Genomic DNA, 26,220 nt, shown 5'->3' on the forward strand with positions numbered 1-26,220 from the left:
GGTCAATTTCAGACTGCAGAAGTTGATAAAAATCTTCAATTTCCTCATCTTTGGCTTTGGTAGTTGGTGCATAAATTTGAATAACAGTCGTATCAATGGGTCTTCCTTGTAGGCATATGGATATCATCCTATCACTGACAGCACTGTACTTCAGGAGAGATCTTGAAACATCCTTTGTGATGATGAATGCCACGCCATCCGTTTTCCAACTGTCATTCCCGGAACAGTAGATCACACGGTTGTCTGATTCAAAATGGCCAAAACCAGTCCATTTCAGCTCAGTAATGCCAAGGATATCAATCTTTATGCGTTCCATTTCATTTTTGACAACTTCCAATTTTTCTAGATTCATACTTCGTACATTCCATGTTCCAATGATTAATGGATGTCTGTAGCTGTTTCCCTTCAATTTGAGTGGTGCCACAACAGCAAATGGAGGTCTCGATAGCTTTACCTTATCCATAGGACTAAGGCTGGATTAACTCAGATGATGCATCTCTTTCCCAGTCCTATTTTGAGAGCCTTCTAACCTAACCAGATTATTCATAAAGTTGCACGGTAATGTAACAAACAGTGTTTCTTTGCTATTCATAAGGTTTTCCCTGGCCAATTCTTTGAGAAGTGGACAGCCTCCTTCTTCTTCCTAGTTTGTCTCAGTCTTTATGCTGGGCTGATACCTGTGCACCATGTGCATCCCACTGGGTTTGAATCACCAGTGGCTCAGCCTCAAAACTCACATCAACACATCATCACAGTAGGGCAAACTGGCAGACAAGTTTGTCTCCCTGTTGGAAACCTCTCCTACCACCCTTACCTGGGTCCCTGCGGCTGACCCCTCCTCTGTCCAGATTCCTAGGCCTTTTAATCCTTTTCTCCTGCTCTCTCGCCCTGCTGCTTTGGGCATGCCTGATTTCCCTCTCCTCACCTGGATCCCTGTGGCTGACTGCTCCTCTGTCCGGGATCCTGACTTTTAATCCCCTTTCTCCCACTCTCCCGCCCTGCTGCTTTGGGTGTGCCTGAGTTCCCTTTAATCCCCTTTCTCCCGCTCTCCCGCCCTGCTGCTCTGGGCATGCCTGAGTTCCCTCTACTCACCTGGATCCTTGCGGCTGACTGACATTTACTTGTGTTTTATTGACTATGCAAAGGCATTCCACTATGTGGATCATAACAAATTATAGATAACAGTGTGGTGAATGGGAATTCCAGAACACTTAATTGTGCTCATGAGGAAGCTATACACAGACCAAACGGAACTGGGGAATACTGTGTGGTTTAAACTCAGGAATGTCATTCAAACAGAACAGAGGGATACTGTGTGATTTAAACTCAGGAAAGGAGGGCATGAAGGTTGTATCCTTTCACCATACTAATTCAATTTATACGCTGTGTAAATAACCTGGGAAGCTGCATTTTATGAAGAAGACCATGGCATCAGGATTGAAGGAAGACTCATTAATAACCTACAGTATGCAGATGATACAACTCTGCTTGCTGAAAGTGAAGATGACTAAAAGCACTTATCAAGGAAGATCAAAGACTACAGCCTTTACTAGGGATTGTATCTCAAATGAAAGAACAGAAAAATCTTCACAAACGGACCAATAAGCAACATCATGCTAAATGGAGAAAAGATCGAAGTTGTCAAAGATTTCAGTTTACTTGGACCCACAATCAACACCCACGGATGCAGCTATCAAGAAATCAAATGATATATTGCATTGGGCAAATTGGCTGCAAAAAAAAACCTCTTTCAAGTATTAAAGAACAAAGATGTCACTTTGAACACTAAGGTGTACCTGACCCAAGCCACAGTACTTTCAATAGCCTGAAATGATGTGAAAGCTGGATAATGAATAAGGAAGACTGAAGAATTAATGTATTTGAATTATGATGTAGGTGAAGAATACTGAATGTACCATGGACTGCCAGAAGAACAAACCAATCTGTCTTGGAGCAAATAAAGCCAGAAGAATGCTCCTTGGAAGCAAGAAAGACTAGACATTGTCTCTTATACTTTGGTCATGTTTTCAGAAGGGACCAGTTCCTGGGTAAAGCAGAAGGTCAGCAAAAAAGGGGAAGACCCTTAGTGGGATGGACTGACACAGCAGCTGTGACAATGGGCTCAAGAGTGGCAATGATTTTGAGGATGGCGGAAGACTGGGCATTGTTGGTTCCATTGTGCATTAAGGTCAATATAAGACAAAACTGACTTGACGGCAACTAACAACATACTACTATCATTATTAAAGTAATGAACTATTTATTTATGATCTGCAGGCAGCCTAAGTAACTGTCGGGCAACCTGACAGTTCAAGTAAGGATGAGGTTAGACAGAGAAGAGCCCCATAGAATCAGCTGAACTCAGGATGCCTTTAAATCACCCTAAGTCTTAATACCCAATGGCTCAGTTTATTTGAGGGCCTCCCAGTGAGGTTCAGTACTATGATCCTGAAGTAAATTAGGTTTCTCAGCAGAGCTGAAAATATTTAGTGTGATAGAAACAAAGTGATTTGCATTCCCAGAATTTTGACTGGAAGCACATCAGTGCTGGAGATAAAAGGAGAAATTCAATAAGAAAAGGACACAGAAAAGAAATAATATAGAGAGCATAAGGAAGGGCAGCTCTAGTGGTACAGTGGTTAAGTCAGTTGGCTGCTAACCAAAGGGTCAGTGGTTCAAACCCACCAGGCACTCAGTGGGAGAAAGATGAGGCAGTTTGCTTCTGTAAAGATTTACAGCCTTGGAAACCCAATGGGGGTCACTATAAGGTGGAATTGGCTCAATGGCAGTGAGTTTGGTTTTTGATTTGAAGGAAGGGGAGATGTGAGGTTTAAATAATGACACACTGGCTCAGAAATTTCAGTCATTTACCCAGGAAGCAAGAATAAGCATGTGGTAACTTCCTTAAAATATCTGCAGTGGAATAAATCATTATTTCCAAATCCTTTCCCTTTAATCTTACACATATGTGTATTAATCTATTTTGTAATTTTCTTAGTCATTTACAAGAAAGAAATTAAAACTATGCCCTCTACTCACTAGTTGTAAATTTATTTTTACAGAAGTCTGGGGTTCAAATTTGTTATGAATAAAGAAAAACACTCGATGCTCTAAATTTCCTTTTTAAATACCTCATAAATAAAGAGCTCAAGATAAATACTTACTAAAATAAAACAAAATGAAAAAGTAGTGTGGGGATGGGTAAGGTCAAGAAATTCTAGCACAAAGAGTAAGAACTCTGTCCCAATGCTTCAGCTCATTCCCTTCTTCCTTGTTTGGCCACAGATCCTGATGAATCTTGTCATTTCCAACCCACCTGATTTTCCAATTAGCCTTATTTTATTCCCTCACATGACAATGTCTTTTTACAAAACAACTTATTATTTTTAGTAAGTTTGACTTCTTCTCTTTCTGTCATTTTTTCCTACTGTGAATGGGCTACAAGTATCTTCCTAAACGTTAACACTGAAAAATTTTCATTAAAACTACTTTCAAAACAGAAAGAAACTGGGCTTCTTTCATCTCAGTTAACTGTGTAAGTGACTTTCTTTAATCACTAAAGAAGTAGCATTGAGTCAGGACCTGACATAGTAAAAAGAATATTGCAGACAGTTGAATCATGATCTAAAATCTAAATGTGACATTTTTCTAATTTATTTTCAGAAGAGATAAGGGGTTGAGGGGGGGAAAATCACACTTACAAGTCCACTTATGGCTACAATCCAGATGTAGGAACCAGAGGTGAAAAGCTATAAAAGAAAAAAAAACAAAAAGCAACTAAAAATAAAATTCAACTGCCAGTCACAGCATAACTATAATGATAACCACTTACATTGTTATTTGTCTATAGCATAGTACAGATAAATAGAAAATTAACATGTAAGAATTCTGCTATTTAAAAGAAAACAATATATTAGGGTTTTTGTTTGTCTGTTTGTCAACCAAGACTTCTGTCTTTCTAATAAACTACAAGAGATTACCCTAATTCCATGCAAAGAAAAAATACATGAAATTGCATATTCTTAATTAGAAATGGGCATAAGTAAAACACAACATGGAAGGAAATTATTAGAATTAACAACATGCAAATCATGTACTAACCATCCCATGCTTGGTCTTAGGCAATGACATATTGCATTGGTCTCATTTTAATTTAATGTATCTCTCTCTATATATATGTCTAGGAGCTCTGGTAGCATAGTGCCTAAGGCACTTGACTGCTAACCAGAAGCCTGGATGTTCAAACCCACCAGCCACTCCTTGGAAGGAAGGTTGGGCAATCTACTTCCATAGCGATATTGCCTCGGAAACCGAAGGAGGGGTCGTATGAGTTGGGTCCGACTTGATGGCAAAACAACAACAACAACATATATATGTCTATGTCTGTATCTATATATCTCAAAACGTGTTCTTCATGAAAGAAGATTTATGGCCTAGGGTTAATTTTTAGAACTTTAGGTTTGTGATTTAAGTACTTGTGATCACAGAGGAAGAACTAATAGATTGATTACTGACCCTGTGCTAGATGAAAACCTCAAAGTATGGCACTCTCACTCAAGAAAACAGAGAAAACAGACACAAAGGTTAAGAGAAAACAAAATACAGGTAAGAAGGAAGTTAACAAGCCTTGCTCCAGTGCTAGATCACTTAGAAATGTGCACCTGCTGCAGCTTTAAATGTAGTTCTTGTTAAACTTGTGCTTATTAATGTATGCTTGTTCAGTGTAGATACCTCCAATAATAACAAGGATGAACATTATGTGAAAAAATATTTCATGATAATTTTTTTCTAATATAAGAAATAATAACAATAACTAACATTTTCAAAGTACCCGGCATGTGCTAAGCACTGATCTTAATGTTTTTCATATAGTAAACTCAGTGAAATCTCATGATCACCTTAAGAGTTAAGTTCTGTTATTATATCTACTTTATAGATGGAAAACTGAAAGGTTAAGTAATTTGTCCAAAGTCAAAAAGCTAGTAAGTGATGGAGCTGGGAGCTGTCTCCTGGCAGTTGTCTTAATGGTTTCATGCTCTGCTTGTAACTCTTCCACTCTATTGTGGCTCATATACAATTTTTTCAGAAGTAGATGGCTTGTCTTTCTTCCCAGTCTGTCTTAGTCTGGAAGCTCTGATGAAACCTGTCCACCATGGGTGATCCTGTTGGTATTTGCAATACTCATGGCATAGCGTCCAGCCTCACAGCAACATGCAAACCACCACAGTACAACAAAACAATAGACAAGTGGTGGATACAAGTAAAAGGCAGTAATAATTAATTTCATCAGTGAATAGTTATTTGAACTCTTAACGCCTCTCATCTTGTTGCATGTTCGGTCCTAATTGTATTTGCTTATGCTTTGACAATATGTGTGTTTCCTCTCAGCTGCTAGGCTCCTTGAGGACAAGTGTCACATCTCATACTTCATTTTGTGCTTTATAGCACCTAACATTAGGTATTACATGCCTGGCTTTCAAGCCATTCAATACCTAAATGACCCTTAACAAATATTTTTGCTTTTGAGATAATGATTAAAGTTATCCACCCATTCAATAAATGTGTCTAGCTTCAAGAAGCTGGTGTATGTAAGGAGATAAAAATTACAAGGAAACAAGTGTGAAGGTCCAGGGGGCAGGGGGGAAGGGGGGGAGGGAGGAAAAGAAAAACAACTTTAGAAATAAGGGTCTTACTCACTTCAAGGTGTGAAAGGGCGGCAGTTGATGCAAAATAGACAAGAACCCGGGACACCATTCATGCTAAGGACTTAAGAATTTGTCAAGAAGATATTGAGGCATTTCTACCTCTTCTTTCTGTTATCAACTTATTCCTCACAAATTTATTGGAAATTTTATGAAAATATTGTTGTTGTTGTCATGTGCCGTTGAGCCATCTCCGACCCATAGTGACCCCTCCTTGGGTTTCTAAGGTGGCATCTCTACGGAAGTAGATTGCCCAATCTTCCTTCCAAGGAATGGCTGGTGGGTTTGAACACCAACCTTCTGGTTAGCAGTCAAATGCCTTAGGCACTACACCACCAGATGAGAGATTTATGTTATTTTGGAAAAATATCTGTTGTAGGTCCATCAAAATTTTTGCCACGTGGCAGGGCTAAGAGGCTAAGCATCTTTGACTCACTGCAAGCTACATAATATTGTTAAAATAGCACTAAATGAAATGGCTTTTGTGACAGAGCTATGCAGTTTCTGTCTAATATGGACCTCTTTTCTCTAAAAGATTTAACATATTTTTAACAGGAGAAAAAAGCAGTACATTCACAATCTTAGAAAAACCATGGTAACAGGTATGAAGCTATAAATTAATTATTAATCAGTAGTAGGAACCAATTATTTAGTTCTAATTACCTGTTCGATTACTCTTAATATCCAGGATCTGTTCAGATTACATTAAATATCCAAAGCCTTTCCATAACACTACACTGAATTCCTACTCTGTAATTACTAAAACAGTGCTTCTGTCCCCTCAAAGATTTGACCTAACTTCAGAGTTGGAAGAACTATATAAATTTAATTATGAGCCTCAGAAAGGTCACATGATTTGACCCAAGTCTCACAGCTGGTGAGTACCTCCCTAAAATTAGAACTCGGGTCTCCTGCTCCGGGTCCAAGGTATTTCTTCTAGCATTTCATTCTACTTTTTGTTATAACATCTTCAAAGAATTATACATGCCAGAGAAAATCCTAGCAATAAAAATAAATGTAGAAATGGGCAATTAAGTTATATGAATATTAGGAAAGACACGAACAGTGTAAAAACATGGGGAGGTTAAGAGATGAAGAAAAACATTTCATGAGAAATGGTTGTAAAAGTGGTGAGGAAACACCCACCCTAGATGAGCCATTGATAACATATGACAGCAGACTAGAGAAGTTAGAGGAAATGTGAAAGGTTAAAAGGGGAATGAGGAGAGCATTTTAAAGTGACATTAGTATCCGGTTATGAGAGGGATAAGAATGCTATGAGTATTAATCAGTAGATCAAAAGGCCAAGCTACACATGGTACCACAGGTAGCAGCAGGATAAAATGTTACATCAAAAGCTATGAGTGAAAAAGAAAAGTAACAATTATTACAGGTAGGAGATTGGAAATCCTACGTATCTTCTATCATAGGGCCTGGAACACAGCAGGGAAAAATCAGTATTTACTGAATACTGGTGAAGATAACCTTTTAAAATGCAGTCAGACAGTAAGTATTCTAAAGGTCTTCACACTGAACCATTTAGCATATGTGACAATGACATCATATCTACGCAACACAAAGTTACAAAATTTACAGCACTTCTTAAAAAACCAAAAGCTCAGATAGAAAAGCATTCTCTGTTTCTGACACTATCCAACAGATTGACACTGATTTTCCACTTTCAACCCTTTGATTGTTTTCATGTCACACTATGATTTTAAAAAGCATTCAACACAAAATTGTACAATGAAATTAAAATATTTTCCACTGATACAAATTACAGTGAAAGCTCTTATCAGATTTTTAAAGGCTATGAAAGTATTCTAGTACTTGCTATACCTTGATGTTCTTATTCTGTAACACTTCCTTTGAACATCTGATATAGATCATGAAGCCAAACTTATGGGGAAAAAAAACATTGTTTTTGACAGATCAAATGAGAAAAAGACCAAAAAGAAAAGAAAAAAATCTGGTTAAAGAAATGTGAACATAAATATGCATACTGTACCTGTAATCCCAAAATATAAATCAATGTCTTGTTTGTGACGGAAAACTGGCCCAGAATTTGTGCCACTTGGACTCTTGGTATGGAGCAGTAAAATGGTACAAACAGAGCAAACACAGGTGCCAGGCTATGCAAACAAATTAAAAAAAAAAAATCACTGTAGTATAATATTCAATTTTATATATCAATGGCAAATGTATATTAAAAGTAATGTTGCTTTTAAGTCTGAAACTACTGTCTTCGATATACAAGTTAGTTTCCATATATGTACAAATTTCCAAGATAATTTGTAATGTATATAACATATTATAAAAACTCTAATACTCCTATCTTTGTGACTCTCCCTAAACCACTGCAAAGAAGTGGTTCTCCATCTACGAATTATCAGACATTGTGAGAAAATTTAAAACTGATATTATGTTTTCTTCTTGTGAATAATTTAAACTATAACAAGAGACTAGACAAACCATAAGCAAGAGGAATTAGAAAACTTCATGGTCAAATGCAAAAAGCTCATCGCAGACTTTGTCCAATTAAATAGCATTGTAACGCTCAACAGTGCCTACCACTCCTCTCCTCCCTTCCTTCTTTTATTTTAAACCTTGTTTCTTCCCTAGTTTCCCAACCTGGTTTCTCCCCTCTCTAAAGTATCATTTATTTTTTCTTCTTGTTCTAGTCTCTCCATGTATGATGTCACCCATTCTGTGCCTTCAACTAAGAAAATGAAGTGAGTCTCAAACCTCCAAGCTGCCCCCTCACCCACTGAAACTCAGTTAGTTCAAATTCACATATTCAAAAGCCAAATGTCTTTCTCCTTAGAATTTTGCTTCTTTCCAATTTATCCTTTACACCTTGAGCACTATTCTCTTCTCCAAACATAACTCTGATCATGTCACTCCCCTGATTAAAACCTTTGTCTAAGTTCTAAGTATCCAAAGATGAAATGCAAGTATTAGCCTGAAAGAGCAAAGGCCTCCATTCTTTCTTATTGGTGTAGCTTCCTACAACTGTCTTCCTCTTCCTTCCCCTGATCTGGTCCCACAGCTCTCTCACACCCACACCAAGTTGCTCCCTAGGCACACTAGGCTCATTTATGACTATATATTGATATGTTATTCTTTCAACCTAAAATATCCTTTCTACTTTTCTGCTTAAGAAAGTCATACTTATCTTATATGAAACAGCTTGGCTCTTTTCCTCAAAAATGATTTAACTCCTCATGGTAGTTAGTTTTCTTTTGTTGCCCTCAAAGCTACATCAGTTTCACTGATTTAGTAAATAAGTTAAACAGTTGGCACTAATTATGTTGAGGCAGTACATTAGGCATTAGAGCCACATGTACATGTATGAGGAAGAAGTAATCCCTAACCTGAAGAAACGAGACCGGAGATTGGACACTCACATTCCTACAAAGGACAGGGAGGTAGGTAAGATGAATGAGGAAAGTGTTTGGGCACACACTAGCAACAATTTTGCATTAAACACTTGGCTTAATTACTCAGTCTATTTTTGTTTTCCCAATTTTGGCAGTGATACCAGTACAAAGGATTACTTTTAATCAATAATAATAATAATAAATGCTGCAAGGGATATTCATTTCACAAAGAAACTTCCTGACTACCATTTTCATGGAAATATAGGACACTCTTGATCACTAGTGCGTTCTCCCCCCTTTGATAAAGACTATATTAAAGGAAAGCATTTTTTCTCCCCCTCAGTTCTACTATTAGAAACAAAACACTGGCATCAACAGTCACATCCAAGAATGCAGCAAATGCTAGAACAGGGGAAAATCACAACCACTAACACCTAAATTCCTGTGTCAAGTCAGGGGATACGAAGATGAGTAAGATATAGGCCTTCTCACGGTCTAGTAAGGAGGATGAGATGAAGCGTAAACAACTACAAACACAGTATGACAGGTACAGGTAACCAAAGTATGCACATATTACAGTGGGGGTAATACCACAGTGATGAGCCATTATTTTTCCTTTTCAAAGATTTTTACTGCGGTTTGGGTGCAAGTTCACACAATGAATTCATTTCCCATTTAAAAATTTATACACATTTTGTTTTGTGACATTAGTTGTAATCCCCTCACTGGAACAGCACTCTTCCCACTTCCTCCCACGGTTCTCTACTTCCATTTGTCCATGTTTCCTGCCCCTTCCTGCCCTCTGAACTTTGATTTTGGGCAAATGCTGCCCTTCTGGCCTTGTATGGTTGATTGTTCTGAAGAGTACGTTCCTTATGGGTGTTACTGTTCACTTTATAGACCTGTCTATTGTGTGACTGAAAGGTGATCTCCAGGAGTGGGTTCAGGTCCAGGCTTGAAAGGTATCTAAGGACCATAGTCTTGAGGGCTTCACCAGTGTCCATCACACCAATAAGTCTGGTCTTTTTCATGATTTTGAATTTTGTTGTGCATTTCTCTCCCACTCTGTCCAGGACTTTCAGCTGTGATTAGCAGCTGGTAGTAGCAGCCAGGTACCCCCTAGTTCTTCTGGTTTCAGGCTAGTAGATACTCTGGTTCATGTGTTTCCTTAGTCCTCTGAACCAACTGTTTCCTTCAGTTTTTGTTTTTCTTCACTCTTCTTTGCTTGGGGGAAGAAGAAACCAATAGTTGTGTCTTAGAGGTCACGGCAAGCTTTTAAGACTGCAGTTGCTACTCATCAAAGTAGAATGTAGAACACTGTCTTTGTGGACTTTGTTATGCCAATTGAGCTAGATGACCCTAGAGGTTATGCTCCTAAACGCTCAAGCCCAGTGACTCAGTCCCTCAAGGTGTTTGTTCATAGCTAAGAAGTCTGCATAACTTTCCTCCCTGTGTGCTCTACTATATAACTGGATATCTTTGTAGCACATATAAGTACATATGTAGAAATATCCTCTGCCAAACCTATATATGCTCACGGGTGTACTCTCATATGCCATCCAACATTCAACTTACATATCTACCTTGGTAATAACTGGTAAATTATTGTTTGTTACTACTATTATTGCAGGATTGTGTATGTAACAGTTTACTATTGTTGTCTTTTTCTTTTGCATATATCCCATTGTCTTCTTTTGCCTTGGTCAAGTTGTGCCGACTCCCTCTTACTGAGTATTGCCTTTCCCCTCACACAAGTTAATACATGTCTACTATCCAGTTAGTAATTTTCCATCCCTCCACCTCTCATCCATAAAAACCATCAAAGAATGTTTCTTTCTGCACATAAACCTTTCTTAACTTTTTATAACAGGGGGCTCATACAATATTTGTCCTTCTGTGATTGACTTATTTCACTCAGGAAATGCTCTCCAGGTTCATTCTAGGTTATGAGATGTTTCGTGGATTCATCATTATTCTATGACGTTGCATTGTATCCCACCAAGTGAATGTAGTATAATTTATCTATTCATCAGTTGGTGGGCTCTTAAGTTATTGCCCTCTTTTTGCTATTCTGAATAATGCTGTGATGAATATGAACATGCATGTATTTGTTTGTATTGTGACTCATATTTGTCAAGGACGTATACCTAGTAGTGGGATTGCTGGATCATAAGGTATCCCTATGTCTCATTTTTTAAGGAAGGGCCACACAGTTTACCACACCAGTTGTACCATTTTACAATCCCAGCAGTGGTGCATGAGAGTTCCAACCTCACCACACCCTCACTGGCATTTGTTGTTTTCTGTTTTTTTGATCACTGCTAATTATTGCCAGGGTGAGATGATATCTCATTTGCTTATCTCTAATGGCTAATGATCTCTAATGACTGTTTCAATGTCTCTTTGCTGAAGTGTCTGTTCAAGTCCTTTATGACCATTTTTTAAATAGGCTGTTTCTCTTTTATTTAGATATGGAAGTTTCCTATAAATTTGGGGCATTAGTCCTTTGTCATGTGTGTCATAGCCAAAAATTTTGTTATAGTCTGTAAGTTCTATTTTTACTCTTTTGGCGAAGTCTTTTGATGCACGTAAGTGTTTAATTTTTAGGAGGTTCTAGTCATCTAGTTTATTTTTTTGCTGTTTGTGAATTTTAAATTATGTTTGATAGACTATTTATGCCATAAATTAGAGCCCCAGTTTGCTCCTACTTTTTCTTCTATGATCTTTATACTTTTAGGTTTTATATTTAGGTATTTGATCCATCTTGAGTTAGTTTTTGTATTTGGTGTGAGGTATTGATCTTGTTTCATTTTTCTGCAAAGGGATATCTACTTTTGACAGCACCACTGGTTAAAGAGACTATCTCTTTCCCCATTTAATGGATTTCAGTCCTTTGTTGCAAATCAGCTGTCCATAAGTGGATGGATTTACTTTTGGGATTTCAATTCTGTTCCACTGATCTATATGTTTATGTCATACCAGTACCACCAGACTTTTTTGATTAGCCTAGTTGTACAGTAGGTTTTGGGATCAGGAAGTGTGAAGCCTTCTACTTTGTAGAAGGCTTATCCAGGTTCTCTTTCCTTTCCATATAAAGCTGATAATTAGTTTTTCCATTTCTTTAAAGAATGTGATGGAATCTGGATCAGGATTGCATTATGTCCATAGATTGCTTTGAGTAATACTGATATTTTCAAAATATTAAGTTTTCCTATCAGGAATATGGCATGTTCTTCCATTTATGTAGGTCTCTTTTATGTCTTATAGTAATGTTTTATAATTTTCTTCATGTAAGTCTTTTATATTCTTGCTTAGGTGTATTCCTAAGTATCTCATTCTTTTGGTGATATTATTTTCCTGATTCTTTTTCAAAGTACTCTTTGTTAGTTAGAGGAATCTAACTGATTTTTGTATTTTGATCTTGTACTCTGCCACTTTGCTGAATTATTCTATTAGTTCCAGTACCTGTCCTGTAAAATCTTGGGGATTTCCTATGTACAGGATAACATTACCTACAAATACGGATAGTTTTACTTCTTCCTTACCAATTCAGATGCTTTTTATTTACCTTTCTTGCCTTATTTCTCTAAGATTTCCAGAACAATACTGAACAAAAGGGTGATAAAGAGCATCCTTGTCTGGTTTCTGTTCTCAAGGGGAATGCTTTCAGTTTTTCTCTGTTGAGAATAATGTTGGTTGTTGGTTTTGCTTATATGTCCTTAACTACGTTAAGGAATTTCCTTTCTATTTTATTTCCCTTCTATTCCTATTTTACTTCATTCCTATTCCTATTTCAGCATTAGTGAGCTGAAACGGACTGAAAGAATTTTGCAAAATTAATGACTTAGTCATTGCCAAAACCTTTTTTTTTTTTCCAGTAATATAAATGGCGATTATACACAGGGACCTCACCAGATTGAACACACAGGAATCAAACAGACTACATGTGTGGAAAGAGCTGAAGATGCTTAATATCATCCATCAATCAGAACAAAGTCAAGGATTGACTGTGGAACAGACCATCAGTTGCTCATATGCAAGTTCATGTTGAAGCTGAAGAAAATTAAAACAGGTCCATGAGAATCAAAGCATGACCATGAGTATACCAAACTCACTGCCATGAAGCTGAATCTGACTCACAGCGACTTCTCCTTGGGTTTCCAAGGTAGTATCACTAAAGAAGTAGATTGCCCAACCTTCCTTCCAAGGAGTGGCTGATGGGTATGAACCGCCAGCCTTCTGGTTAGTAGTCAAATGCCTTAGACACTATGCCATCAGACCTTGAGTACATACCACCTGACTTTAGAGATCATCTCAAGAACAGATTGGATGCACTGAACACTAATGACCAAAGACCAGACAAATTGTCGGATGACGTCAAGGACATCACACATGGAGAAATCAAAAAGTAATTAAAAAGGCAGGAGAGAAGGGAAAGCCCAAAATGGATGTCAGAACAGACTCTGAAACTTGATCTTAATAATAATTTTGGTTTAACAGCTAAACCAAAAGGAAGAAATGAGGAAGTAAAAGAGCTGAATAGAAGATTTTAAAGGGTGGCTTGAGAAGACAAAGTATTATAATGAAATGTGTAGAGACCTGGAGTGAGAAAACCAAAAGAGAAGAACATGCTCAGGATTTCTCAAGCTGAAAGACCTGAAGAAAAATTCAAGCCTCAAGTTGTAATATTGAAGGATTCTATGGGCAAAATGACTCACTGCTGTCAAATCAGATGCAACTCATAGCAACCCCTCCTTGGGTTTCCAAGGCAGTATCACAACGGAAGTAGACTGCCCAGTCTTTCTTCCAAGGAGTGGGCTGGTGGGTTTCCACCATCAGCCTTCTGTTTAGCAGTCCAATGCCTTAGGTACTATGCCACTAGAGCTCCCATTAGTGTAGTGCCTAAAGCATTTGACTGCTAACCAGTAGGCTGGCAGTTCAAACCCACTAGCCACTCCTCGGAAGGAAGGATGGGCAATCTACTTCCGTGGTGATACCACCTTGGAAACTCAAGAAGGGCTTGCTATGACTCAGGTCCAACTTGATGGCACATAACAACAACAATGGGTAAGATATTAAATGATGCAGGAAGCATCAAGGGATAATGGGATAATGGAAGAAATACAGAGTCACTGTACCAAAAACAATTGGTAGACATTAACCATTTCAAGAGTAGCATATGATCCAGAACCGATGGTCCTGAAGGAAGAAGTGCAAGTTGCACCAAAGGCAATGGCAAACAAGACTCCAGGAATTGATGGAATACCTCCTGAGGTGCTTCAACAAATGGATGTAACACTAGAAGTGCTCACTCATCTGTGCCAAGAAATTTGGTAGACAATTATTAGGCAAACCAACTGGAAGAAATCCATATTTGTGCCTATTCCAAAGACAAGTGACCCAACAGAATGTAGAAATTATCAAACAGTATCATTAATATCACATGCAAGTTAAGTTTTGCTGATGATAATCACAAAATAATTGCAGTAATACATCAACAGGGAACTGCTAGAAATTCAAGAAGGATTCAGAAGAGGATGTGGAATGAGTGATATCATTGCTGATGTAAGATGGATCTTGGCTGAAAGCAGAGAATACCAAAAAGATGTTTACATGTGTATGGAAAAAGCAATGACATATGACAGTGTGGATCATAACAAATTATAGATAACACCATGAAGAATGAAAATATGAGAACACTAAATTGTGCTCATACAGAATCTGTCCACAGACCAAAAGGCAAGTGGTTTGAATAGAACAAGGGGATACTGCATGATTTTAAATGAAGGAAGGTGTTTCAGGGTTGTATCCTTTCACTATACTTATTCAATATGTATGTTGAGCAAATAATCTGAGAAGCTGGATTCTATGAAAAAGAATGAGGCATCAAGATTGTAAGAAGAGTCATTAACAATCTGTAATATACAGATGACACAACTTGCTGAATGTGAAGAAACCTTGAAGCACTTACTGATGAAGATCAAGGACTATATAGCCTTCAGTATGGATTACAACCTCAACATAAAGAAAAAAAAAAATCCTCAAAGTGGACCAATAACCAACATCATGATAAACAGACAAAAGATTGTTCCCAAGGATTTCATTTCACTTTCATTTCACAATCAACATCCATGGAAGCATCAGTCAAGAAATCAAATGATATACTGAATTAGGCAAATCTGCTGCAAAAGATTTCTTTAAAGTATAAAATGCAAAGATGTCATTTTGAAGGCTAAGGTACACCTGACCCAAGCCATAATATCTTCAATCACCTCCTACTGTATGTGAAAGCTGGACAATGAATAAGAAAAATTGAAAAAGAATCGATGCTTTGAATTATGGTGTTGGCAAGGAATACTGAATATACCACAGACTGTCAGAAGAATGAACAAATCTGTCTTGGGGGAAGTGCAGCCAGAATGCTCCTTAGAAGCCAGAATTGCGAGACTTTGTCTCACATACTTTGGATATATTATAAGGAGGAACCAGCCCCTGGAGAAGGACATCATGCTAGGTAAAGCAGAAGGTCAGCAAAAAAGAGGAAGACCCTCAACAAAATGGAATGCCACAGTGGCTGCAACAATGGGCTCAAACATCACAACTATTATGAGGATGACACAAGACCAGGCAGGGTTTCGTTTAGTTGTGCACAGGGTCCCTGTGAGTTGGAACTGACCTGATGGCACCTAACAATAACAACATTCCTATTTTGCTGTAAGTTTTTTATCAGGAAACAGTGTTGACTTTTATCAAATGACTTACCCGCATCAAACGAATATGAACATGCGGTTCTTTTCCATACAGTGGGTTATGTTGATTAATATTCTACAGATGAATCATCCTTGCATACCTGGTATGAAGTATTATTTTTTTTATATATATGATGCTGGATTCTACTGGCTAGATTTTGAGATTTTTTTACATCTATATTCAGGAGGGATATTGGTCTACAATTTTCCTTTTTAGTGGTGTCTTTGCCTGGCTTTGGTACCAAAGTTATGCTTGCATCATAGAATGAATTCAGGGGTGTTCAATCCTTGTCTATGTTCTGGAATAGTATGACTATAATTGGTGTCAATTCTTCTCTGATGTTTTGGTAGCATTCTCCAGTAAAGTTGTCTGAGTCAGGGCTTTTTTTGTTTTGGGGAGTTTTTTCCATGACATGTTCAATTTCTTCTTTTTTTATGGGTCTGTTCAAATTTTCTATCTCAGTCTGTTAGTTTAAGGAGGTAGTATGTTTCTAGAAATTTCCCCCTTTCTTCTGTGTTTTTAAATTTGTTGGAGTACAGTTCTTCAGAGTAATCTGTTTTTATTTCATTTGGTTCTGTTGTGAAGTTATCCATTTCATTTCTTATTCGTTTTCCCCCTCTTTTCTTTTGTCAGTTTGGCTAGTGGTTTGTCGATTTTATAAATCCTTTTAAAAAACCAACTTCTAGTCTTCTTATTTTTCTGTTTCAAGTTGTAATTCCCTCCCTCTGGCTCACAGCCCCACAATTACTCTGCATTCTCTATTTCCTTTCCCAACTTTATTTTTCTCTATAGCACCTACAGTCTTTTAATATACTATGTGATTTATTTGATTATTATAGTCTCCTCCACCAAGAATGCAAGCTTCACAAGAGTAGGGATTTTGTCAGTTTGTTCACTGCTTTATCCTCAGTGTTTAGAAAAGTGCCTAGCACAGAACAGATGCTCAATAAACATTTGCTGAATAAATGAATCTACCTAAAACAGTGAAACCATATAATATTATTCGCTTTTGTTTTTAAAAGTCCCTTTCCCCATTTTATTATTTTTAATAGGATTAAATAAATGGTATTATGTATAATCAAAAAATGAATTGTTGTTCTCTCAATGATAATAAGAAAACTACTTTAGTTAGCCAACTGCACTTGAGATCTCTTACCATAGAAGATGTTCTTTGAAATACTTTATTTATAGGAGTTCTTCTGCTTATGCTCAGAAATAAAGCACAAATAGCAATGTCACAGGAGCTCTGGTAGTGTAGTGCCTAAGGCATCTGACTGCTAACGAGAAGCCTGGTGGTTCAAACCCATCAGGCACTCCTTGGAAGGAAGGTTGAGCAATCTACTTCCGTAGAGATACGCCTTGGAAGCCCAGTGAGGGGTTGCTATGAATCGAATCAACTTGACAGCAGTGAGTCTTTTTTCTTTTTTTGGTTTAGTGATGTCACAACTAAAAATCTAAGTAGAGTTCTTGGGTGAGGTTACATTTCATTGTAAACTAAAAAATCCTTGTAGGAATTTTAATAATCATAGTTTATGTCTTATCTACCGGAAGAAAAAGTTTAAATATTCCTTAAAAGTTGTAAGAATGAGAAAATTTTAAATGATGCCTAAATATTAGACAACATATACCCATAAGAAAAAAGCACACATTTCAAGTCAGGATTACACAGGGTTTTTTTTTTTTTAGTTTTTTTATTGTAAGCAAAATGGTTTTCCATTCAACTATCTATACACATTATATAGGCTGTTTTGTAGAAATTCTCTGTTGCTATTTCTACACACACAGAAAATATCATGTGTGTCACTGAACAGGTTTTCTTTTTTCCTTATTGTGCTTTATGACATCTGTTCTTTACATTGTCAACAATTCAGGTAGTTTTTTTTTTTATATACTGTAAACAGCTAACTCTTGGAAGTTTGTTCTTGCTTAAGGGTACAAGGCTGGAAGTAGAAAAGAGAGAAAAATAGGCTGGAAAGAATTCATAAATTCCTTCAACTAATACTACTAATTCTTATCAACTGCATTCTATATACTCCACACTGTACTTGATAGAACAAACAAAATAATAGAAACACTTAGTTCAGGTCACAAATGTCCATCTACCGCATCTTTTCTACCCAAAAGGGTGTTGTGGTAGTTCGGTTTGTGTGTCAACTTGGCTGGGCCTGGTTGAGTGGCTGGGCAGCTGGATGTAGTATTCCCCATGATGAGACTGGCAATCAACTCTATGGTGGAATCTACCGGGAGCAGCTGAGTAGCTGCCTTTGGATATGTGGTCTGCTTCCCATAAGTAAGAAACAGCTTTGGGAATGGTCTCTAGCCTATGGCATGCTTGGACCCTGCATGTAGCTGTGTCATTGCTCAGCAGCCTGCTATACTCTGCTGACCTTGGGATTTACAACGGACTTAAGTTAATGGCCTGCTGTGTGGTTTGGTAACATCGGGACTCTGCCTTTTTACTTGTTAACCTTGGGGCTTCTCAGCCTCAGCAGCAGCCAGCAGCTGTCTGAGTGAAGAAATGCTTCTAGCTCCAATGGACTGGGAGCAGGAGGCAGAGCTGGACTCCAAGGTTGAGGGGCTTTCACCCAGCCCCTAGAGCCTGGCAATTTGAACTTGGACTTAAAGCCTCCAAACTTTAAGAGAATAAACTCCTGTTTGTTCAAGCCATCCCATTTGTGGTATATTTCTATCAGAGTGGTACTAGGTAACCAGAACAGATGTCCATTCCACTCTTACAGCATATCACAGATGAAGAAACCCTGGTAAATGCCAATAACAATAAAAATAAGGTTTGCAACTTCATGAAATCATCATACTCTAACCCTCAATAGCATCTCATAGGACAATTACCCCATCATCTCTTCTTTATAAATTTGACTACTCTGACACCCCCAAAAACGTAGATCCAGTTTGTCAAAAACATTTGTTTTAACTACTTGAGTCTTTCATTATACAAAAATGTTTCACTTAATAAAAACTATTTGAAGAATTAAAAACCAAAATACCCCACCAGAACGGCCATTCAACAAACTGAAAAATTTCTTAACAGTGTCTTCTTCTTCAAGTATTCTTCAATACAAGTTTTAAATGAACTTATTCTAGAAAATTACATCATATAATCTCCAACATATCATAAAATCTCTGTATTTTTCTATTTTCCCCTCACAGAATTTGTGTACTAGGAATTATCCTGGCAATGACTGAGTCCAATAACTGTACCTAAAGATAGTGAGACTAAGACTCAAAGAATTCAGGGGATTTGTTGTTTTTTCTTATATTTAAGTGTTCTTCTGCAGAGCCTCAGCATTAGACCTTAGAAGAACCTGCTGAGAGGCTAAAGCCACTTAGCCAATTGCGTAGAATCTTGGAGGTGAAAGGTTTCTGAAGTATAGAAGTTACAAATTCTTAACAAGTGATTTAATTCTCTCTACATCATCCCTGAAAATAGCTGTCCAGTTTACACAAACATCTGGGAAGACACCATATTCCATTTTTTTTTATGACCCTGATTTTTAAGAAGTACTTTCCTATTGTGATCTGAAACTATGTCCAGTAACTTCCTCTTAGGAAGACTGACATAAACAATCTAAACCCTTTCCGAAGAGACAGCTTCCAAAGACATGAGAATAATTATCACATCCCTGCCAAGTGTAAAGAGTCTCATTTATTCAGTCATTTTACATAAGACTTGCTAATCAGGCCATCATCACCCCCAACACATCCTAAGCCACTGATGCCCTTCCTAAAATGCAGAACCCAGAACTGACTGGGTGTCATCAAATCAGACCTGTTGTTGTTGTTGTTGTTACGTGCCTTGGGACCCAACCCATAGCCCCATAGCCCCATAGCAACCCTCCTTGGGTTTCTGAGGGGGTATCACTACAGAAGTAGATTGTCCAATCTTCCTTCCGAGAAGTAGCTAGTGGGTTTGAACTGCCAGCCTTCTGGTTAGCAGTGAAGTGGCTTAGGCACTAGGCTACCAGGGCTCCCAGTCAGTCCTGGGTAGAATGTAAATATAGCACTTTCATTCTGAGTGCTTTATTTCTATTAATTTAATACATAAATTATATTTTGAAAGTCATCTTGCATTGTTTAAACAGGATCATCTAAAACTATAAGGTAAACACCTTAGGGCTCTTCTACCCTGTGCACATGAGGCTGCATTTTAGAAATCTAGTGCTGTTCTCAAACTTTTCTCTTATCATCATGTGTCTACGTTATCACTGATTTAGTCAGTTACTTCCTGCTTGAAAACACTGAATACGCCTGTCTACGCATTAAAATGGTGTACACCTACCACATGTACTTTTGTTTATCATAACTTGTTCCAAAAACTCACTGCCATTGAGTCAATTCTGACTCACAGTGATCCTATACGACAGAGTAGAACTGCCCCATAGGGTTTCCAAGGCTGTCAATCTTTACTAAAGCCCTTACTGAAGCACATTACCACATCTTTGTCCTATGCAGCAGCAAGTGAGTTTGAAATGCTGACCTTTTTGGGCAGCAGCCCAATGCTTTAACCACAGTGCCACCAGAGCTCCATCATATTTGTAAATAGATATATAAATAGGTATATTACTTGGTGATAACTAATTTCCAGATAGAAAGTAGTCAGTCATTTTTCCTTAAAACATTAAAAAAAACCCATAATTTTTCTTTGTTTGTATTTTTACTTTTATTGCAGTGAAAACATACACAACAAGAAATTCACCAACATAACTTCCACATTTATAGCTCAGGGACACTAAAGACATTTTTCATGTTGTGCCACCATGTTTCCATCTCTTTGCTCTTTGCTACTGCTGTGATGAACATGGGTGTGCATGTATCTATTCGTGCCCTGGCTCTCACTTTTTTAGGATATATACCTAGTAATGGGACTGGTGGATCAAATGGTATTTCTATTTCCAACTTTTAAAGGAATAACTGTACCGATTTCCACAGTGGCTGTATCATTTTACAGTCCCACCAGCAGTGAATGAGTGTTCCAATCTCCCCACATCCTCGCCAGCATTTGTAATTTTCTGTTTTGTTGAACTTTGCTATTATTGCTGGGATGAGATGGTATATCATGGTTGTTTTGATACTCATCTCTCTAATGGTTAATGATCTCCAACATTTCTTCATGTGTTTGTTGACTGCCTGAATTTAAAAACCCATAATTTTACATAAAATATTTATATTTATGTAATATGACTCATCTTTTTTCTTAAGATTATGGCTTTAGTCTCTTTCAAGGAATTTTTTGATACTTAAAAACTTATTGGAAAAATTTTAATATGCCAAAGATATAAACAATTCATAAATTCCAAGGGATTTTTTGAAAACCATTTAAAAAATATCACTAACAGAAAAATTTCACTTCCCTTCTCATTAAAAAAAAAAAAAAAAAGTGCACACGCATTCATGAGGCTAACTGATCATTACTATGCTCAGTCACAGGGTAATAGAAAAAAAAGTCACCACCATAAAAGGATGTCTGCATAATCTCTCTTAAAACAGCATGCCAAAGTTAACCTAATTCAGTTTGAGCAAATACTGACTGCTGCTACACAGAGGACTGAACAAGCCACTGATATGTAAGTACTAGATATTTTGCTTTTGCAACAAATTCTGTTGAGTTAAAGAAAACTTTGAAACCTAAGTTTTAAGATATGTAAAGGAAAATAATCTATTCAACAGCAAGTTATAACATTTCCAACAAAAAGTTTGCTATTAACATGGTTTAGATCCTCTGGTAATGGCAGTTCTAATTAGCTACCATTAAGCTAGATGAAAGCAAAGGAGCATGTCAAAAATATCTTTGCCAAAAAATAGGGCTTACTTTATACTTTTATGTGAACTCAGTAAAAACAAAACAAGAATATCATGTAATTGGCAAAGAATGCCAATATTTCAGGATACTTTAACATGAAGTTAATTCATAAGGAGTTTTTTTTAAAAGGAAATGGTTCATATTATTTGATGATCAGTAAAGCTAAACATTTCTCCACATATGCTTTCTAGAACTTTTATGTGCCTAAAAAAATTTTAAAAACCAGTGAATTATAGCATTATTTGTCAATATTTATGTTCAGTTTGGAAATGGAGGAAAGAGAAATTCTTATCAAACCACAAACTCTGATAATTTCCCTAAAGAGATTTTTTTTTTGGGGGGGGGCACTTTAAATACAATACAGTGGTTAAGGACATGGATTCTGGAGTTAGGTTCAAAACTAGGCTCTATTATTTATAAGCTCTGTTGCCTTGGGCAATTTACTTAACCTCCCTGGCTTCAGTTTCTTAATGTAAAATAGGGAGCAATAGTATTGCTAAGTGATTATAATACTGCTTCTTCTTGTAAGTACTAAAAAACTATCTGTGATCATTATTCTCCCCTCTCTTTGTCCATCACACTATCAAAGTATAAATCCAACAGGCAAAGATTCCTTGCCCAATCATTTCTAGGAGAATTACTTTTCTTGAACTTATTTGCAGAACTTTATTTTACAGAGTATTTTACATGAAGCCTATGAGCCTATGGATGACTATACATCTAACTATGCTTATTGTTATTACTACATATTTGCTAGTTTTTCAATGCATGCTTTTTCTCTGAGGGTTAATTGTACTTTGTGGACAAAAGACTGCAAAGAGCATACCACTTCAGAGAGCATTCTGACTCATATGCTCATGTATTACATGGGTGGCTGTTGGTTTGTCATACTGTGGTGGCTTATGTGTTGCTCCGATGCTGCAAGCTGTGCTATCAGTATTTCAAATGCCAGCATGGTAACTCATTGTGGACAGGAGTCAGAGGAGCTTCCAGACTAAGATATACCAGGAAGAAAGACCTGGTGATATACTTCTGAAAATCAGTCAATGAAAACTCTATGGATTTTGTCCAATATTGTGCTGGAAGATAAGTCCCCTATTTTGCAAGGCACTAAAAACACGCAGTGACCCTAACAATCTTTAAAATACAGGGCACCAATATAGGATCAGATATTATATGTAGAGGTAACAAAGATCCTTGTGGTATCTTGGAAGCCCAACAGAGAAGAATAAAAATATTTTGTTAAATACCTGCAAACGCTTATAAATACCTAAATAGTAGTTTAAAGAAAAATAAATTAAGTAGTGTAAAAGCCAGTCTAGGTAATCATCTTCTTTCAATTGAAATTTCAGTTCAAATGGTCTTAGTATTAAAATACTATTAGAAATAGTAAAGATTAAATTTATTTACAAAACCTTCCCTTACTTTAAAATATGCTACAAATACATTAATGAGTTCCTTTATTTAAATAAACATCTCTCTTCCGCCCTCCCTTCTCCTGTTCTTTCATTTCCCTGCTCCTGCCTAATCAACTCTTTTCAGAGCGTTAGAGTTGGTATATGTTAAAGTTTTGTGTAATTTTATTTTATTTTTACCAATAACATCAGATTATGTTAGGGATAAAACATATCATATGGAATATTATATATATTAGTATGATACATATATTTATACTTTTCTGAAGCCAAACTGTCTGAGTCTGAATCTCGACCCTAACACTTAAAAGCTATGTCTTTAGGCAAGTCACTTAAGTGTTCTGTGGCTCAGTTTTCCCATCATTAAATAGATTTCTGAAAGTTTTGTGAGAACTCAATGAATGAATCCACATAGAGTGCTCAGAGAAGTATCTGGCAGACACTCTATGTTCAGTAAAATTGGTATTATTTTTAAACAAGGGGTTACTGTAGTCTAATAAATAATCTTTGATTGAAGACCACAAAAGCTGGGATTTTACTAGTTTTTAATTAATAGATATTTATTGAGCATCAATTGTGGGTCAGTTGGACATATAAGAAATTAACAACAAATAATTTTCACTCACAGGACTTCACAGGCTAGTGGGAAACGGGAAAAAAAATCAACACTATAGAGGCTACCACAGAGCATAGTAGCCCAGTAAGGACATTCCACACTGCCTTTTGGGGGGTTGTTAGAGAGGAAGCAGAGAGAATGAAGATCAGATGGAGCTTCCAGAAGCAGCTGATTTTGAACTAAATCAGGAAGGAAAGTAGGAGCCAAGGCAACAAGAATGGGAGGAAGGAGGTATGAGACAAAAAAAAAAAAGAGCATTGCAAAGGCACAGAGTTGTGAGAGAATATGGGATGTTCAAAAGTGAGCAAGTATCTTAGTATGGCTAGACCCAGGGCATTAGAATAGGAACTATGGCCAGAAATCCAATCATGAAGGAAATCATGCATCATGATCAAGAGTTCTCAGTTTGTCCAGGGTTCACCATCTGAGGGGCTGCTGCCATAGTTCATTAGAGAAATGAGAGCGGTTAGAAGGAAGGGAGTGGTAATGAGGGTAGTAAATAAACAGGCAGAGAGACTGACATAAAAATGTATGCAGAGGAGAAGCTGAGAGCAGAAGGTTAGGCTGAATGTAGAGGAACCACTGACTGACTGGAGGTAGTGGGAAGGAAGGACAGAACCTAGAATGCCTTTATGATCCTTGACTAGGTACCTGTACTGAAGAAAAATAAATGGTATCATTTCTTTTGAATTCTGTTTATCGATATAATAAGGACACTTAATGTTTCTGCTTAATTTCCATGAGATAAAAGAGAAAAAAAGGAAACTTGAAACTCCCTTGAATTTTAAGGAGAAAAATTATGTATTTCTAGAAATATTTTAGACTCAGAAGGAAAATGGTGATACAGATCTTCCCTATAATAAGCCCCTTTATATTACGCTGTTAGTTATCCTACATATAGATCAAATCATGCCAAATGAAAACACAAAGTATTTGTCTTCCCTATACTAGATGAGAATTATAGTAGGATTCTTTTATTTTCCTACAGTTCCTAAACATTACATTGTGTAATTCAAGTTGCTAAGGTTACCATTCCATTTGTCTTCATGTTTGATAAGTTTACCTTCCTAGTTAGTACTAAACTAATCACAGAAAGGTGAAAGAAAAAAAAAAACAGCTGAAATATGGAAAACACCAATGTGCAATGGGTTTTTAAACAAGAAACAGTACCAATCACTTTTCACTTTTCCATCATTTCCAGTGGTATGTACAAATTTAAGAAGTTCAGTTTGGTCTTCATTGAGAGCCCACTCCCTGGATTTAAGACACCAAATAAGGCACAAAGAGGAATTTCAAGATTGGTGAACACAATTTCTGTCTTAACAAACTTCTTTCTTCTCTTGTATTTTCCTGTAAATGACCTTCCAGACAAAGTGAGAGATGGTCAGAACCAGACTATGTCATAGTGCCAGCACATAGTCACTTAACACTTCCTTTGTAAGGCTGCCCAGTGCTGCTCCTCAAATTTGTCACACTTCCATAAGCCAGAGAAAACAAAGCTCCCCAGGAAGAGGGAGTGAGAGGTTCTCTCAGACAGACTAACTACCAATAACTCTGCTTTGCATATAATCACCCTGGTATTTGTGAGGTCTTTTCAGGATCATCTACTTTTCCATCTTCAGAAAATGCAGGCAGTCAATCTTGTGTCACCTTTCTGGACAATATTCCAAAAAATGAGCATGGACACAAACATAACTATCAATTTAGGACTCACACCTGGCTAAAAGAATAACCTGATCATGTGCACAGATTCATTTAACTAGGTTACTGAGGTGTGCAACCATTTGCTATGGAGTCAACTCCTATTCATGGTGACCCCATGTGCATCAGAATAGCAGGTGAGCACATTACATTTGCACTGTCCAAGGGTTTACTAACTATTAAAGTGATTGATAAGCAGCATAATGAAATGGCCAATCTAAACATCACCAATGAAGTGACAGGAAGCTGTAATTGTGTTGGTCCCAACCTGTCTGTGCTTCAGATTCTTGTCAACTTGTATAGCATAAAGGCAAATGTCACACAGAAAAGCTCAGGTGACGGTTGTTTAGCCAACTAAAAAGGAAGTGAGAAAAATCACTGGTTGAATGCTATGCCATGGTGTGTGACAACAGACCAAATTCAGAAGTGTCTGTTAGCTCAATTTCAAGAAAAAGAAGACTTTTTTCAAATAATTAATAAATACTTATAAAACCAGGTAATCGGAGGAAGAAGTAATGAATAACTTCTTTCTTTCACAGAGCATGTTTTTTCTCATGAGACTAAAACAGCATCACCCTACTGTGCTGATACATCTGTTTATTTCCTCAGTAAAGCCATATCCTTGCTATTCCAATTAATCATGAGCCTTTGTCGTCCCATCTCTTCCCAATGATCTTCTTTCCCCACTCCAGAAATTTTTCCTCACTCTTAGCTTTTCTCAAGAAAACAGTCAAGAACAGTCTATCAACAGAACGCAGACAATGAATCTGATCAAATTTCACTAATTATTAAACAAGATTCAAATATAATTCATGTCTGCATTTTTGTGCCTCTTTGT

The 26,220-nt window shown here is 37.1% G+C and overlaps 1 protein-coding gene across 1 annotated transcript in view; it reads right to left on the reverse strand.

Annotated features, from left to right (window-relative positions):
- UBAC2 (UBA domain containing 2) overlaps positions 1-26,220 on the reverse strand; it is a 324,210-nt gene that overhangs the window by 194,719 nt on the left and 103,271 nt on the right. The window contains exons 5-6 of the mRNA XM_042781962.1: positions 7,711-7,834; positions 3,702-3,749 (exon numbers count right to left, since the gene is read on the reverse strand). Of these exons, the coding sequence (XP_042637896.1) occupies positions 3,702-3,749; positions 7,711-7,834 (172 nt within the window). The remainder of the gene's footprint in view (positions 1-3,701; positions 3,750-7,710; positions 7,835-26,220) is intronic.

The sequence above is a fragment of the Orycteropus afer genome, unplaced genomic scaffold, assembly GCF_000298275.1.
Source record: "Orycteropus afer afer isolate SDZICR_OR568_19922 unplaced genomic scaffold, OryAfe1.0 scaffold00206, whole genome shotgun sequence".
In the NCBI taxonomy this organism is placed as follows: Eukaryota; Metazoa; Chordata; class Mammalia; order Tubulidentata; family Orycteropodidae; genus Orycteropus; species Orycteropus afer.